Here is a 17,273-nt window from a genome sequence, read left to right as displayed (position 1 = left end):
GCTTGCTTCAGAAAAGCAAGTTCAGATGTGATTTCTTTTTCTGCAGCTCATGTTTATAATTATAAAAACAAAATATTATTTTATAAAAGTGTTTATAAACTATCTACTTATGTAAAAACTTATGATCTAAAAAAATAATACCGATAAACATTTAGAAAAAATCGGCTTCTGATTATCTAAAGTAAAAAAATCTTATAAAATTGTGTAGGCCCAAATAAAAAAAATATAAGCAAACTAAAAACACAACTCTAAATAGAACACGCAAAGATTATGCACCATGAAAACAGAATCGGACTGTCGTCTTTTATCCGTCTACTAAGAATAGTTAAAAGTAAGTAAAATATATCTTGAGCATGACAGTGTGTGCTAAAAGAACGACATTAATTAATATTGTGCAACCTAGCTTCCCGCCCGAATGAAATTAAAAGAAAAAAGAATAATGATGTCATATAGAATGTTTTCGTAACAGTTTAAATTTTCCCTTCTCTGTTTAGCGATGAGGTATGTTGATTTTAGCTTCTTTTCGTTAAGGAATCGAATAAGAGATGAAATAAGAAGAATCGTTGAGTAGAGCATGCGTATTAGAGGTGATAGGCTACTAAGTTTACTAAAAATCGTTTTGAATCGAAAAAGAATCAGATATTTACTTAAAGAGTCAAATAAGAGAAGAATCGAACATTTAGAAGATAAACATAAATTTAGTCGAATAGCAGTATGAAGAGAGATGAAACGCTAAACATGAAGAAGAGAAAGAGAGCATGCGCATTAGAGTCTACAGTACTGGTAATGTTGGCAAGGAAAAGAATAATTGAATATGATAAACGATTCTTTTTTACGAATCCTTTCTGAGAATCGAATTGAAAGAATCGATTCCTGAGAAAAAGAATCCTTTATCCCACCACTACTGATTAATGTTGGATATTTGAAGATTTCGATAGTAATACATCGATCAACTAAGTTAGATGTTTTCCGAGTATCGAAATATACTTGAATGATAAAATCAGCTGTTCACTGAGAATAATATCTCCACCTGCCTACCGTTGTGCATAGTTCTGTTATATTTATTTATAGTTTTGTTTGTAGTCGTTATTCATTAAGTATGATTGATGAGATTACAAAGGCGTCTCTTTCCAATAACGGTATCGAAAATAATAATGAAGATGTGGAAGATATATCGGAAGAAGGTATTAATTTTGTAAATTTTTGGAATAGGTTATTTTCTGATCATATGACAGAATCCATAACCTGTTTTCTATTATTGATATAGGTAATAAATAATGGAAAATTGTTTAATTATAACGAGTATTATTAAGTTTAGTTTACCGACTTGTCCAAACTTGTGTTGTAACAATTCGTATAAAATTTCCGTCGGTATCAGAAATTGACCTTGAAACTTTTTTTCTAAAGCAAATTGTTATTTCACTATTTATTAACTACATTAAAGGATTCAGCAATATTTCCCATACTCTTCTGATATTTTTAATTTATCTTTTGCTGTAATATTTTGATTCATTTAAAATGATCTGGAAATAGTACATGAAATTAAATCAATCTTATGAGATGTATGTGAAATTTTAACTTTACTAAAGTGAAAAACCTTTGTAATTGGTCTCAAAATAAACAAATTTTGAACTGGTTCCAAATTCTGTGAATAATAATTAAGTAAGAAACATGACTGTTAATTAAATATCTTTCAGGTATACTTAAGCTTGTATATATTGATAGACTGCATTATATATATTGCTTCTGCATTATATTTATTCATATCTCTTTTTGCCCCTCTCTGCATATCTTATTTGGAATCCACTGTTTAATAGAATAATATTTCACATATGTTACTATTTTATTTTATTTATTTCTGTCGATACAATAAAGAAATTATGCTTGACCCTATATTAACCAGTTTTGTTGTTAATCACAGCATTCATCCTCAATATAAAAGTTAAAATTACTCATAAATATATTTAATAAAAACTTTAATATTTAAAATTAAGGAATTCAGCTGTGAGGAAGTACAACATTATATCCAATAGTGGTTTTAAAGAGTTATTTATTTATTATTACCTTTGACAAGAGAGATTGTTTTTTGTTGCTTGATTTTTTTTAATTTTTATAGAGATGGACATGTTGAATAACCAGCTAGATCAGCTGAATTCTGCACTAGATATTCTGGAACAAAAAAACACTGATATTCAATCACAATTAATGGCTTTATTGCAGTCAAACAAAGAGATTCGTCAGCAAATACAAGAGATGCAACAAGATGCCTCGTTTGAAAATGAAAATAAGTAATTAACATTCCATGTTATTATTGTTATTAAATTGTATATATATTATTAAATTGTATTCTTATTTATAGAATTTTTATGTAATGGATATATTTTTGCTGAAAAAATAAAATTGAAATTATTTTTATTACAGGCATGTTTTATACATATCTATGTTGCTGAACTAAATGTTTGTTTTTATAATGGAGGTTAAAATTAAAGATACTTGTGTATTAGCCCGTCGACCAATAAATTGCAAACTTTTGGGTTATTGTTAATATCACCCGTTATAACCATTATATTACCATTTTTATTTATTTAATTTATAAATATAATTTAACGTATGCACACTTCGCTCACCAACTTGAGTAATTAACAGTAATGTTTTGAGTATTTAAATAATAGATTCAGTAATTATTGCAGTTATTTTTTATTTAAATAATCCAAACATTACTGTTAATTAGTTGCAGTTAGTGAGTGTAGGTTAAGTTTGGTTAATTTATAACTATAATTACTAACTAGGCCCTCTGGAAGTGGCGGGTAGTGTCTCAGAATGGAATTATTAGGTGTCCAAAATTGATTACCTCGTTAAAAAAATTTTTTTTGAATGATGAAAATTGATATAACGAAAGTTAAATTAGAAATCGATACTAATGAAATCAGGATTTTCTGCTAGTGATTGGTACATTCCGATGCCTACTTTTTGGTTATAGTTCATTATTTTATGAAAAAAAACAATCACAAATAAAAAAGTTAGGATCCCATAACTTGAAGTATTTTCAAAATTATGGAATCATTATGATTATGGTGATAGGCTAATATGTAAGTACCAAATTAAATTTCAGTTTTATAAAATAGCTATAAAACAATCTTGCTTCAGTTAACACTGGGTATGTGATAATTTGATAAATATAATTTTTTTTTAAGAAATAAAAATCTTTTGTCATGTTATATAATGAATTCAATCAAGAATGTGTTGCTTGTCATTGAATTTGAAGAAAATAAAATAGCAAATGGTAAATGTTTGGAATGTTAAAAAAAAATCCAAATCCAAAGTTGTCTGATTTTATAACAAATTGAAATATGGTTATTAGTTGGGACCTCAAATAAATGTGCTTGAAAAGTAAATAGAAAATACTTATTACAGAATTTTGTAACTAAATTATATATGAGTTCTAAGTTTTGGAAAACATATTGTTTATTAGAATAATTAAAAAATATTAACAAAAATAATTTAAAATAAATTTGAACATCTGAAGTATTTATAAATAAATTGTTTAAAATACATTTTATTAGAATTACTGGAAAATCTTTGAAGAAATAGTTCCTAATTGGAAAAAACAAAGGAAAATTATCGCATGATAAAAATAAACATAATTTTAATTGTATATTTTTTTCATTTAAAAAATGTTGAATTTCCATAAGAGAGGTAAAGATTATATGATAAAGATAAAGATTATATGGCTGAGTACATGCCAATTTATTAGATATGGTTTAAATATGTTTGATGTAGTATTTTATGAGGCCTTAGGCTAGAAAATTGGCCTATTGTATATCTCATGGCCTGGGAGGGATCATGAGCCTCTTTCTGGACTAAAGAATTCTGTCATCAGAAATCATATGGTTTTCTATTTTCCTCCTCTTTATAAAAAAAATAGTTTGCTTGTTCATATAAGATTTATCAACATAGTTAATTAAAAAATTCGCTGTAAAAGGGGTTCTACTGTTAATTTTTCAATCAGTTTATAAAATATGGAAAATATATTTATTTAGTAGTTATGTTTTTTTTTTAAATTTAACACTGCTATCTTAGATTAAATCAAGATTATTTACCGGTACAGATTAATTGTAAAATGCTTTAAGCCGATTACTTTATTAATTCAGAAGGGAAGAACAAAACCTTGAAAATCATCATCTGCTCTGCCATACACCAGGTCCTGGCTGCAGCAACCTCCAAGTTTGTTGATCTTCAGCTCTCCTCTTCATTCCACTGCAGCCTTCCTTACCTTGCCTGATGTTATCTAGTGTCTGGTATCTTTTTCCTCTTGTCCCCTTCACCATTTCCTCTATACATTCTCAAGGTCTGGTCAATCCAATTTTGTTTCCTGTTCTTTATAACGTAAAGTATTAACATCCTTAACTTTTCTTAGCATTTCTTGATTGGATATTTTATCTTCCCACTGCACATCCGTATTTGTTTCCATAAGTAAATCTCAAACAACTCCAACCTTTCCTCTTCATCTCTTCTAAGTCTATGTTTCTACTCGATACAAAACTATAGATACTTCGTATGTAACATTTAACTAGCCTTTTCCTAAGCTCTTTAGTGGTCCACACAAAAGTCTGTTTTTCTTGTTAAAGCTTTCCTTGGCAATAGCTATTCAAAATGTTTCCTCTGTGATACAGTAAAGGTTTTCTATTATAATGCATCCAAGGTATTTATATAACTACTTGTTTTATCTCTTTCCCATCCACTTTGAAGTTTTTGTGCCTTTTCCTCCTATATCATGAATTTCTGTTTTCTTTTTATCGATATTCATCCCATATTCCCTGCATTTTTTGTTCAGCTACAGTTATTTCAGTTCTTTTCTTCTTTCAGATTGCAGCACCATGTCATTTGCAAATCTTATTCATTTTACTCTTCTTCCCCCCAGACACACTTCTCCATTTCACATCTAAACAATAATTAAATATTTCTTCCAAACGGACATTAAACAAGTTTGACAGTCAGTAGGCACCAGTCCTACCTTACATCTCTGCCAAGTTCTATCTCTTCTGTCAGCTCTTCCCCGATTCTTACTGTACCTTTCTTAATATAATGTAATTCCTTAATTAGTCTCTGTTTCCAATCTTCGTCTTTGTTTTTTTGTATGACCTTGAAGTTTATCCCATCTCAATCTGTCAAATGCCTTTTCCAAATCTTTGAAAATGGCAAACGCCTTTTTGTTTTTGTTTGTGTGTCTCTCCTTGTAAATGATCATAGAAAAATAGACTATTAGTGGCTTAAAGTGTAATACATCATACTTGTTATAGTTGATCGGTTTATTATCTATTAAAAATATTAGTAATGTAGTACATCATATTGTTTATTATCAGAGGTGTAATTTTACCAAATATCAAGTATGCAAATTTGCACAATTGTATGGATACATATTGATAAAATTTCTGTAAAAGCAAGGTTAACCGATTTTAAGTGTACTGTGAAATTTGATAAATATTGTTTATTGTCTTATGCAGCCTTGTATTATTGTTGGGTCAAGAGTGGTAAATTAAAATTTATTGATATGATTATGTATTTCTACATATTAATGTATTACTCCTGCATACTGCCATTTTTTCTCCATTTATTCTTACTTTTTGAATTTTTCTATTTTAACATTAATATTAACTTTTTTTAACTTTAAAAGCTATTTTAGTCAAAACAATTTCCCCAAAGCTGGCAGTTTTTAAAGTAAGTTTGAAAAAAGTCCAATAAAATAATAATAACTACTTGAATGTGATGCTAATAGTAAGTAATGAATATGAAACTCTTAAACATTTTACAAGTATATATTTATTTCATAATAAATTTTGTTCATAAAGGCTGTCTGTTGAAATGTTTCAAAGTGCATGTAATATTTTTAACATATATTTTATGAACATTAGGTAACTACAGTGAAATGTAGGTAATGTGAATTGAGACAGCAGTTTCTTCAAAAACTATATATTATTCATTCCCAAGCATCCTATTTCATATTTATGTGTTTGTAAATGAATACTGCTGAAGAGTAGTAGAATAGAAAAATGACTATTACTGTCAGTCAATTAATATTCATATTGATAAAAATACTGATAAAATGGAGGAAATGTTCATGGAGGTGAGGTGATGTTTCTTTGTTATGAATAAAATCGTAATCGCATTTGAAGTTTTTGATAGAAAGTATATGTACACACATGCATTTATGCAAATTCCTCCCGGACTATGCTATTAATGGAAAATCATTCTAAAAGATAACCTCTTTTATGTAATGATGTTTTATAAAATGTGTGTTATTTTATGAAATGTAATTTGTAGTTTGGTTTGAAAAAACCATGTAAGACTTGCTTAATATAAAAGAATAATTTTATAGGTATCTTAAATCTGATTGTACCTGGTTGTCTTGTGTTTATTTTAAATAATTGACACTGGAATAAAAATGTGCTAAAACATTTGAAATGTTATATATTTACAATATATAACATATAAACAATATATAAATGCGAAATAATAAAATTTGTAGAAACATAAACTTTTTTTGTAATTAAACATCATCTGATAGGTATTAACCTAACATTAATATTTAAAATAGAAAATACAGTTTCCCGGTTGTTAAAAATATTGTATCTGCATTCATTTTTTTTAAAATTATTTATTATAAAATTATTTATTTATTTTAAAATTTATTTATTTATTTATTTTAAAATTATTTATTATAAATCAATTTCTTTCAGTGGTGTTGATAAATTAAATTGAAATTAAAAATTTTTAATAAGGTGAAATTATTGTTGTTCAATGAATTTAAGACTTAAGAAATGTGAAATTGTCACCAGTAATTCTATTCAGCAATTCTTATTTCACATACCTCTGGCATGTTGAAACTTTTAATCAAATTTGAATCAAATATTTAGATTAATATGAAAATTATTTGTATCAAATGAAATACTTCCATACAACTGAATTAATTTAAGTTCTTCCATACAAGTGATTTAATGTATTTTTGTTAACTTAAAATGTAACTTAGATTGTAAAACACATCTAATTTTTTCATATTGATATAAATTATTTACACTTTTGAAATAAATTAAAATATTAAATTTTAAAAATATCATCTTTATAAAAAAAATTATATACATAATAAATAAACATAATCAAACTCATACATGCTTATAATTCAAATGACTTATTCAAGAATTAGTTAGAAAGTGATTTAATAACATAGACTTAAGTGTTGTTTCTGGTGTAAAAACCTAATAGTTTGAAAATTATTTGAATTTAATATATTTTTTAATTAAAAATAATAATTTTTGTTGTTTTGGTCTTACAGTTGATTATACTCGATTTAGTATTTATTTACTATAAAGATTTGGTTACTGCATTAATATTTATTTACTATTTACTTGCAGGCTGATGCCCAATTATAGTTTTTTTTTTTTTTATTGTGGAGATACTATTGCAGTAGTGTTGTTAATATTTAATAATGCGAGGTGTCTCAAAATTAACATAAATTATTTATTATAAATATCCTTTTAATGAAGTACCTGTAAAAAATTGTAAAATGTAAAAATTATTTATATTTAGATCTATATAATAATTTATATTTAGATATGAGTAAAACTAAGAAAAAATAACTTTTAAATAGAATTGCGATAAATTATACTAGTAGAATATTTATATTACAGTATTATTTAATTTACTTTTTCCTTTATAATAAAATCTTGACAAATTAATATTCTTGCAGAATTTCTTGAATAAAATTATAAAAGTGTGTTTACATGTACACGATTTTTATTACATTATCTGTTTCATTTAGTTATACTGTTATACATATTTTATTTTAGTACAGTATTTATTATTGTCAGATAAAACAGAGTTTTTTTATTTGCTTCATTATATCTTCACCTATCAAAATTACCATTCTTCCTTAATTCTTAAAACTCAAAAACAGTCCTTCACAGGTTATTTTACATACTTATTTACTGCTAACAACATTCTAAATTATTCATTTACCAACCATTACCTTGCTTATACCCAGCTACCGTTAGCTGATCATGGAAATGGTAAATATTAATTCCATAAAAAAACTATTATAATAGATCAAGCCCAGCAAAACTTAAAATTAACTTAGAATATTTTTATAAAGCATAGAAGGAAAAAGTTAAAATTAAATTATTTTCCTTTAAAGATTGTTTCAGATTTTACGTACCAAATTTCTTACAGCTATGGGTTGTGATAAAATGCATTTTGAATGATTAACAAAAATATTTTTTTGTTTAAAAAGAAAGATGTAGTGTCATTTAAATTTAACAATAAATTTTGGTTCAAAAATGATAAAAACATTAACAGACATATAAAAAAAATATTTCTAACTATATTAAAAATATATATATATATATATGCAAATTCTATTGTATAAACCACCTAGTACAGAATATTGAGTTAAAACATGTGTTACTTTAATTTTTCATGAAAGTACTTTTGCAGGATCCTGCATCCTCAATCATGATTGGTGTAATTCTGTTATTGCATTATACAAATATTAAAATAATGAAAATTGCATGTTAATCTACACAATGTAAATTATACTTCGGGTGTGGGCTATAGCACAGTTTTTTAGAAGACCGTCTCCCACAAACCCTATCATGGTTTATCAAATTGAAATTTTGTTTGTATTAATGTATGTAATATTTTTCTAATATGTTCAATTTTATGTCATCTTTATTAATTTCTAAATTTGAGTTAAAATAAATGAATCTTGAAAAGATTAATTTCTGTAAAACGCACACTTACATCTAAAACTGTTAATAAAAACATGGTACGTTATAGATCTGATCAGTTCAACTTGATAAGTAAAGACCAATGAAAGTTTTAGATATATTCTAAACCACTGTGTGTGTATATATATATATATATATATAAAATATCCCCATTATTCCCTGTTCTATAGCTCTTATACAGAGTAGATAGGATAAAGATTTCTCCTTTCTTATATAATTTAATCTGTTCCAAGTAACATATATTTAATTTAATTAATAATGATAATTTACAGGTACCATAACTAAAAATAAGACAATCATACAGGACAGACATCTATAAAATGATTTTTAAGGATAAATTCCAAATTAGGATATGCGAGGCTAATTAAAATAAAAACTAAAATAATGGAAAATTTTGTTTATTTTTAAGTACAGAATCAGAGAAACTGGTTGTGGCTGTGCCCCACATGGATATGGGTCATAAAATAAATTTATTAGAATCATTTTTTGTAATGAGAATTTAGCTGGCTGGTAAATTTATTAGCAACAATTGAAAAAAGGTTTATTGTTGATTACATGGAGACCAATATCAATAGCATATTAGCAATTATTTAATTTTTTTTCAGAGTTCTGATTTTACAAGAACATTAAATTTGTTTCTTGTAAAATTTATTTAATGTTGAGAACTTCAGTGTTAATTTCATCTGTCTTTCTTGATTTGCTCTACTCTATACAAGAGATATGGATAGGGCACACTTTGACAGTGATAGATGGTCCTACTTCCCACAGTGATGGACTGTTGAAGTGGGAAGTTTATGTAAAGTGATAAGTGTTTTTTTTATTTAGGACATTTTATTTCATTCATTATAAAATAACTGTGAGAAAACACTTGAAGTTATTTGTTTAACCATCAAAATTGGCATTTACTTTTAGAATTCTATTTTCTGTAATTGATTCTTAAGCATTTCTCATAGCAGTTTCATTTTTTTAATCAGCATGGGCCAGCACTCTAAAGATGCTCGATGCAGTCCACCATTAATTTATCCATCTGGCTACAGGTACATTTCATTCAAGCCCTGTGGTAAGTCTACTAGTGGACAGTGGTGAGCCATCTCTTCAGAATAGACAAAACCAAATTATCTGTTCCTACATAGCTTGCATTAAAGTGCAACTAAATTATCCTATCTTTGATGTGGTGTTCTCCAACCCGCTTCTTAATTAATATCAGGAAAATTTGAAATTTACTGCTCTGTTAGGCACCAGAGCACAGTGCCTTTTCTTAGCTCTAAATATATAATTACCTCCAGTACTTTTGTTACTCATTGTTATTACCATTACCTCTCTTGGCAGCCTTCTCTTGTGAATTATTGCTTTAGTCTTGGTCAATATCAAAAAAGGACACAAATCCAGTTATCTTACAAAACAAATTTTTTAATATTGTAAACAGCGTGACTCCAGATTGTATAGTTTATACAGACAGCTCTAAACACAAAAATTCTGTTGGTTGTGCCTTTGTGTAGGCAGCAGAACATACATGTTTGGCCTTTCAGTATCGCCAATGTTTTTGTTGTGACACTGTTTGCATTAACAAGGCGTTAAATATATTTAACCCAAAATTCTAACATGTATTTGTTGGTTCAGATTCCAGAGTGCCTTGCAAACCATTAGTGATATGTACTCCTGACACCCTATTGTCTGTCTTATCTCTGAAACGGCTGAACGTAATGCAATGAGAATAACCATCGTGAGGAGGTTATTTATAGTTTGTGAATAGGGCACACTAGGCTCATTCACGGATATCTAATGACTCAGGCTGATGCACCAGTTTGTGTTTGCTGCAACTGCCAACTGATGGTACATGATTCAGGCTGAAGCACCAGTTTGTGTTTGCTGCAACTGCCGACTGATGGTACACCGCAAACTAGTGGACTGTGTCTGTTATGCAGCGTTGATTTGGAAAAGTTAAATTTGGGGCTAACAGAAATATTTTAGGGAACAATATGACAATGTTATCGAATGTTTAATGATTTCTTAAGGCCATAAATCTGGATTCAATATGCACATTCAATTTTTTTTGTCTATATGATAGATGGTATTTATGTTCTTTAAGTTAAATTTTGACTATTTTATTTAATTGTGATTTTTAACTCGCTTTTAGCATATGACATGGGCATTATGCATCTATAATGTCTATATATATTACTTTTGTGTAATTTTTAGATGAAGTTTTTAAATTTAATTTTTTTTAATATTCATATTGTCTTTGGGCACTAATGACGACACTTCGTTTTGCAGCCAGGGGAAAAAAGAGAAAAAAATACATTTCTAATAATATTAAAAAAAAATGATTATAGAAATAGTAATTTGTATTATTGCACTAAGAAATTTCACATTCCAAAAAATTTTAGTTCATTTTACACATTTTAATATTAGTATTCTGAAAATTGAGAATTATCAAAGTAGATAATTGATTAAAGCCACATTTAATTAAATAGTTCTGTTGATCAATTGTGTTAAACTCTCACAGTCTTACATTTTGTTGATACAGGTGCTAACCATTGCAGCCAATACCACCTAAAATATAACATAAAATGTTAATTGCCTTATTATTACAATATGTGTGTTATGTCATACATGGGCTATGTGTAAGGACATGACATCTAACATTAAAGTAAGTCTAAATAGTTTTGTTTGTGAAATCGATTAAAAATTTTATACTTGCATTTTTTCATAATAAAATTTTTTGTTAAATCTGAATGATTCTGCTGCTCAGAAATATGCCGTACGTTTTTCTTAGTCAGTTAAGCAGTCATGCTTACATATATAAACCATTCAACTCAATAAGGATCCTTTAAGTAGTAAAATACCAGGAAGATTTACTATCTTAATATATATTCATTTACAAATGTTTGTAGGTATCTTCATCATCAGTTTTTTCGTTTTCAAACATTGATTTGATTTTTAAGAACATATGTATAATTTTTTAATCAAAATGCAGCATATTAACATCAACTCTAATAAAACAATAGAACTGATGATGAAGGCACTTGTTAAAATGTTTAAATAAATAATGAGTTAAGATGATAGTTTACATTTTAATTCTTAACAGGAATTCACTGATTGTAATTTAATAATTTGAATTTTATTAAATAACAAAGCAGTAATTTATACATTTATGTTTTAACAAAATCATATGTATATGTAACATGTATCATTTTTGTTGTAGTTTTGGGTGTAAGTAGAAATTTTATTTCTAATTAGGAACTGTAATAATACAATTATAAATATTTAAAAATTGCAGAAGTAATGTTTAAGATGAACAAAATTAGTCAGACTCAACTTTTATTTACTTTTCCCTGAAAGATCTTTGATTATTGTAGCATAATACAAATCTAGATAATCGAAAATTTATTAAATTTAATTAGTTAAATGGTTTATTCTTCTTCAAACCTGATTTTTAGGTTATAATTCTTAGTTCCAGCTGTGCCTGATAATCATAAAATGGATAGAAAAACTTTGAGCCCCGTTTTCTTTTAGTGTCATTAGAAATTCGCTTCCATCCACCATATAATTCATGAACAGCAAGTTTTGAATTAGATTAGCATCTGTACAAAATGTAAAAGTTTGTTTTGTGATAACTTATTGACTGGTTTCATGAATAACAAAAACTGTAATTGACACTAAACATATTTTTGTGGAAATTTTTGGTTTTTTCCGAAATTTTCTCAGAAAATAAAAGTTAATAGGATGGTAAGCATTTTCTACCCGAGGTAAAATAAATTTAGAACTGCATAAATGTATATTTTTTTGCCTCATAGTTTTTTTCATTCTTCTAACCAAGATGTTTCAGTATGTATAAATCATCTTATGCATTGTTATATATAAACCTAATTAGCTTGAAGGCCAAGTTGAACCTTTGTAATGCCACTATCAGCTTTCATAGAAAGCCTAGGCAACATTGAAATACTGTACTGCACTAAGAGTTAAGAGTACTTTCTTAACTTTACCAGAAATTAGCCAGTTAGGGCTTGGCTGATCTAGCCAGGGGCTCTGCTCCTGGACCATCAATGCATTCATATCCTCATGTTTGTGAGAATATTAAGTATTTCACAGATATTTATTAAAGAAAAGAAATATTAGTGTGTAGAGAATATTTTTCTGAACATTTTGGTGTTTTTGTAATTAAAGTAGACTTGAGGAGTGAGAAGATGTAGACTTTAATAGTTTTTAATAGAGAGATAATATTTAACACTAACCGTATCGATAACAGGGCTTGGGGACGCTGTTGTCTTTGTTTAGTCTTGAACACAAGGCTACAACAACTAACAAGTTGTTGGGCCAGCTGCTGCACAGAGTGCACAATATGGTGTGCCAGGCGGCTGCATATGGCTGACTCTCTCCTTAGTCCTGCTTTCACCCTTCGGGTGCGGCCTGTAATCTGAGGTCTCGTGGCTGCTTGCTGGCACAAGTAGTTATGATCCAGCAGCAACTAAGAGGTACTGAGTGATGAAGACTTATAGGCCTCTGGCTGTCTGCAGCTTGCTGCAGGCAGTTGTCATATTTGTGGGCTTGCCAGTAGTTAGTAGTAGATAAAGCGAGAGTTTTATAGTCTTTGTTAATTTGACTTTGTAGGGTATTTTGGTGGAATGTCAAAAGCCTGTTATCCAAGCCCAAACGGGGTAGGACCGGTGAAGTGACAATGTTAAGCATGAGTGATTCCTCTGCCTACTCAGGTGAGGAAGAGCAGGTGTTTCCACGTGGGAGTTACAAGATAATCTGCTTGATAAGTTTTTTAGGATTAACGGTGAGCAGGTAGTTCTTCCCCCTGGTTAAGCTCTTTGAGGATCAATTTGTGGTCTTTACAAAGAATCTGTGAAGCACCTCAGTTAGGAGTAGGATTATTCCCAAGATAAAGGAATTTAAGACTATGTTCTCTGACCTGGCTCAGGGTTTTGAGGTGTTGGCTTCCAACCCAATTGAAGTAAAGGAGGTGATTGTGAAGGAAACAGTGACAGTTACTTCTGTTGTTTCTAGACCTTTGGAACTTCAACAGAAGCACTACACAGAGGTTTTGAAGGATAAGCGTGAAACCAGCCTGTCAAGAAAGCAGCTGGAGATGTCTTTCTGAATAAATCTGAGAGTTCAGCAAAAAATTGGTAAGGAAATAAGAAATGATTTTCAGGTTGCTTTTTGTAAGAAGAGGTTCAGCCTGAAGATAAGAAATATATGGGAAATGCAGAGGGGTGTGGTTGTTGTCATTGATGACAAAGAAAATGTGAGGGTTATCTCCGAGTCTTTAAAAGCTGAAAAAGTATAGACAAGGGTTGATCGTAAATGTGAAAAAGAGTTATTGCCCTTGATGTGGATCGTCGTCTCTCTGATGATGGTTTCATGACTGGAGAGAGATGATTTCATGACGTTTATTTAGACAAGGCGACTTTAGGGGTGAATGTCAGTTACTATTTAAGACAGGTAAACATGAGGCAGTGCTTTACCATGCAGTGTTGGAGGTGGGACCTGGCTTTCTACAGAAGTTTTTTTCTGAAGGCTGGTTGTTTGTAAACATCTCGTCTTGTAGGGTGAAGGAATATATAAATGTCCAGCATTGTTTTAAGTGTTGTCATTATGGGCACAGGACAAAGTTCTGACATTTTCCATCGCTGTGTGCTCATTGTGGAGAGGAAGGGCACAAATAAGAGGATTGTCCAAAAAGAATGAGGGATTGATTTGTGTCAATTGTAAGAGGCTGCGCAAAGAGTATAAGCACTCTGTGGATAGTAAGGATTGTGGGTCTTACTTGAGAGCTGTCGAAATGTACTTCAATTCATTGAATGGTTAATTTCGGGCAGTTGAATGTTCAGGGTGCTTACACTGTGCAGATTGAATTGTGAGGTTATTCATCGAAAGAATCTGGAATGTGGTTCTTTTGCAGCATCCTTATGTTGTGGTGGATGATTTGGCAGGTTTTAGTGGCTGGCAGAAGTTTTTGTGTGATCCTATTAGTATGTCTGCTATTCTTTGCAGAAGTCATCTGTATTGTGTCTTTGTTCAGCAGCTCTCCGATTTTCACCATATTGTTGTGAAGCTGGTAATGGGACTTGCAAGTTTGTATTTTCAACTTGGGGACTTTTCAACTTGGGAGAGAAATGGGACAGGATTGTTTGGTTTGTTGATGGCCTTCCTATTCTGATCAGTGCAGACATTAATGCAAAGTCTTTATGGTGGCACAGTACTTTAACTGATGTGAAAGGGGAGTTTGTGGAGTTTCATTGTACGACATGGTCTCAAGGTTTATAATGTTTTGGGTAAGTTGCCAATATTCACAGGAATGGTGGATGGTAGAAGGTTGTTTGCTGGCAAAAATGTAGATGTGACGGTTGAAAGGAATATTACCAGGACCGTTTCAATTGACAGTAGTAGTTGATTGTTCCAGTGATCATCGTTTGATTGTGTTTCAGATTGCGAATGTCCACGGTAAGGTGTACCGGTGTAATGTTCCCGTTCAGCAGGGACGTTTCCTGTATAGGAGGGTAGACTGGCAAAGATTTGTTGATATATTATTGGCCAGACTTCATGTCTTGAGCTGGAGTTTGGCAGTTATGGATTTGGAAGAGTTTACGGAAAGGCTTTCTCTTGCTTATATGGATGCGGTAGAACACTGTATCCCACGTAGTTCTAGTCGGGAGAGAATTGCTCAGTGGCGGAGGAGAGAAATTTTTGATCTGAAGCGGTCTGCAAGTCGTCTTAATAGGCGAGCTTCTCAATGTGAGGGTGACCCTGAGCGACGAGCAGAACTCGCTTCTGAGTATAGGTATTTGAGGACCCGGTCCTTTCATATGATTCGTAAAGCAAAAAGGGATTCTTGGCGTTCTTTTGAGAAGCATCAGAGTAATAAGGATTCCTGGGATGTCGTTATAAGATTTTGGAACATAAACGAAAGAAAAATGTTCTTCTGTTTGCTCTCTCGACCCAGCAAGGTGTACTCACCGACAGGACAGAAATATTGCGCACTCTGTTGAATGATTTACTACCAGGTGACGATATGGAATGCGAGTGTCAGTATCATATGCGTATTAGGCATGAGGTTGTTTCTTTTCGTTCAGATATAGCATCTTTGGAGATTACTGAGGTTGAGGTGTAGCAGATTGTTTACAAGGGATAAGGCTCCTGGGTATGATGGAATCACTGGGAAACTCCTTGTTCGCTCGTTGGGTGTAAGCTTAGATATGCAATAATGAAGGTTCTGAATAAAAATGCTTTTTGCTGGCTATTTTCCACTTTGTTGGAAAATAAGGAAATTTTTGATCTGAAGCGGTCTGCAAGTCGTGTTAATAGGCGAGCTTCTCAATGTGAGGGTGACCCTGAGCTATTTTCCACTTTGTAGGAATTAAGCTTCCTTTTAAAAATGTGACAAGGATCCTACTGTGAGTTTGTCATACAGGCTTCTGATGCTTGAGAAGGTGCTGTATTTGCGGATTAATGGAAGGTTAACCTCACAAAATCTCTTGATGAAGGACTAGTATAGTATGGCTTTCGACCGGGGAAAGGTACAGAGAATGCAATTTTAAAAGTGATCGACATGGTGATTAACTCCAACCCTAAGTATGTTTCTGGATGTACCTGGGACATTTAACAACTTGTGGTGGCCCTTTACCTTGCATCAATTACAATGGCGGGTGTGTACGCGTGATGAGATCGGGGAGCTACAAAGTTACTTTTGTAACAGATATGTAGTGCTTCTTGATGGTGGCCCTGAGTTCCCATTGGATGACCTGGCAGAAAATTTTACTTCTGTGGTGGTAGCAGCTGCTGGCAGTTCTATTCCCTATGGCTCTGGCCGAGAACGTGTAGCAGGCTGATGGACTTGGGGTTTGACTGTGATGAAGCGGTCTGTGTGTCGACTCAGGAGAGCTGCACAACGTGAAGGCGATCCTGGCCGGTGCACGGCTTAGCTTGCAAATTATCTCAAGGAGAGGGCCAGGTACTATCATTATATTAGGCCCTCTAAGCGTAATTCCTGGCGCTCATTTGTTCAGGAGCAAGGAAATAAGAACCCCTGGGGTATTGTGTACAGAGTCCTTGGACATAAGCGTTAAAAGGAAGTCCTTTTATTAGCCCTTTCGACTCAGGATGTTGTTGTAAAGGACAAAGATCGTGTCCTCCATATCTTGTTAAATGATTTGCTTTTTGATGACACTGAAGCTGGTGAGACTTTGTATCCCAACGTGTCTGGCGAGAAATTTCTGAGTTCCATACTAAGGTACAGTCTCTTGAGATTACCGAGGCGGAGGTTCATCATTGGGTGTTCGTGTCTTCCCCTATGGGGTTGGGATGGTCAAAGTAGACTCGCTAACGAGGTCGAATTTTGGACAACTTAAGCATTGAGGTATAGAACAATCAACACAAAATGTTATTTATCCCTGAGAAGACCACCATGATGCTGCTGCAGGCCGCTATGCGGCGAGCCCGTGTTTCGATAACCGGTAATTCTATTTGTTAAGTCTCATTGCAACG

The 17,273-nt window shown here is 31.1% G+C and overlaps 1 protein-coding gene across 2 annotated transcripts; it reads left to right on the top strand.

Annotated features, from left to right (window-relative positions):
* The first annotated feature begins 983 nt into the window (after nt 1-983).
* On the top strand, nt 984-11,433 carry LOC142319685 (uncharacterized). 2 transcript variants are annotated; one of them, XM_075357233.1, is made up of 3 exons: nt 984-1,184; nt 2,117-2,288; nt 6,738-7,777. In XM_075357233.1, the coding sequence occupies exons 1-3, from the start codon at nt 1,100-1,102 to the stop codon at nt 6,757-6,759; spliced, it is 279 nt and encodes a 92-aa protein (XP_075213348.1). In that variant the 5' UTR covers nt 984-1,099; the 3' UTR covers nt 6,760-7,777. The 2 variants fall into 2 exon arrangements, with proteins under 2 accessions (XP_075213348.1, XP_075213349.1); XM_075357234.1 differs by lacking the exon at nt 6,738-7,777 and adding an exon at nt 11,308-11,433 and having other exon boundaries at nt 985-1,184.
* Nucleotides 11,434-17,273: the final 5,840 nt, after the last annotated feature.

This window comes from Lycorma delicatula, chromosome 2 (genome assembly GCF_047948215.1).
Source record: "Lycorma delicatula isolate Av1 chromosome 2, ASM4794821v1, whole genome shotgun sequence".
NCBI classification, from domain to species: Eukaryota; Metazoa; Arthropoda; class Insecta; order Hemiptera; family Fulgoridae; genus Lycorma; species Lycorma delicatula.
The sequence above is the reverse complement of the archived record's forward strand: the minus strand, read 5'-3'. Positions and strand labels throughout refer to the sequence as shown.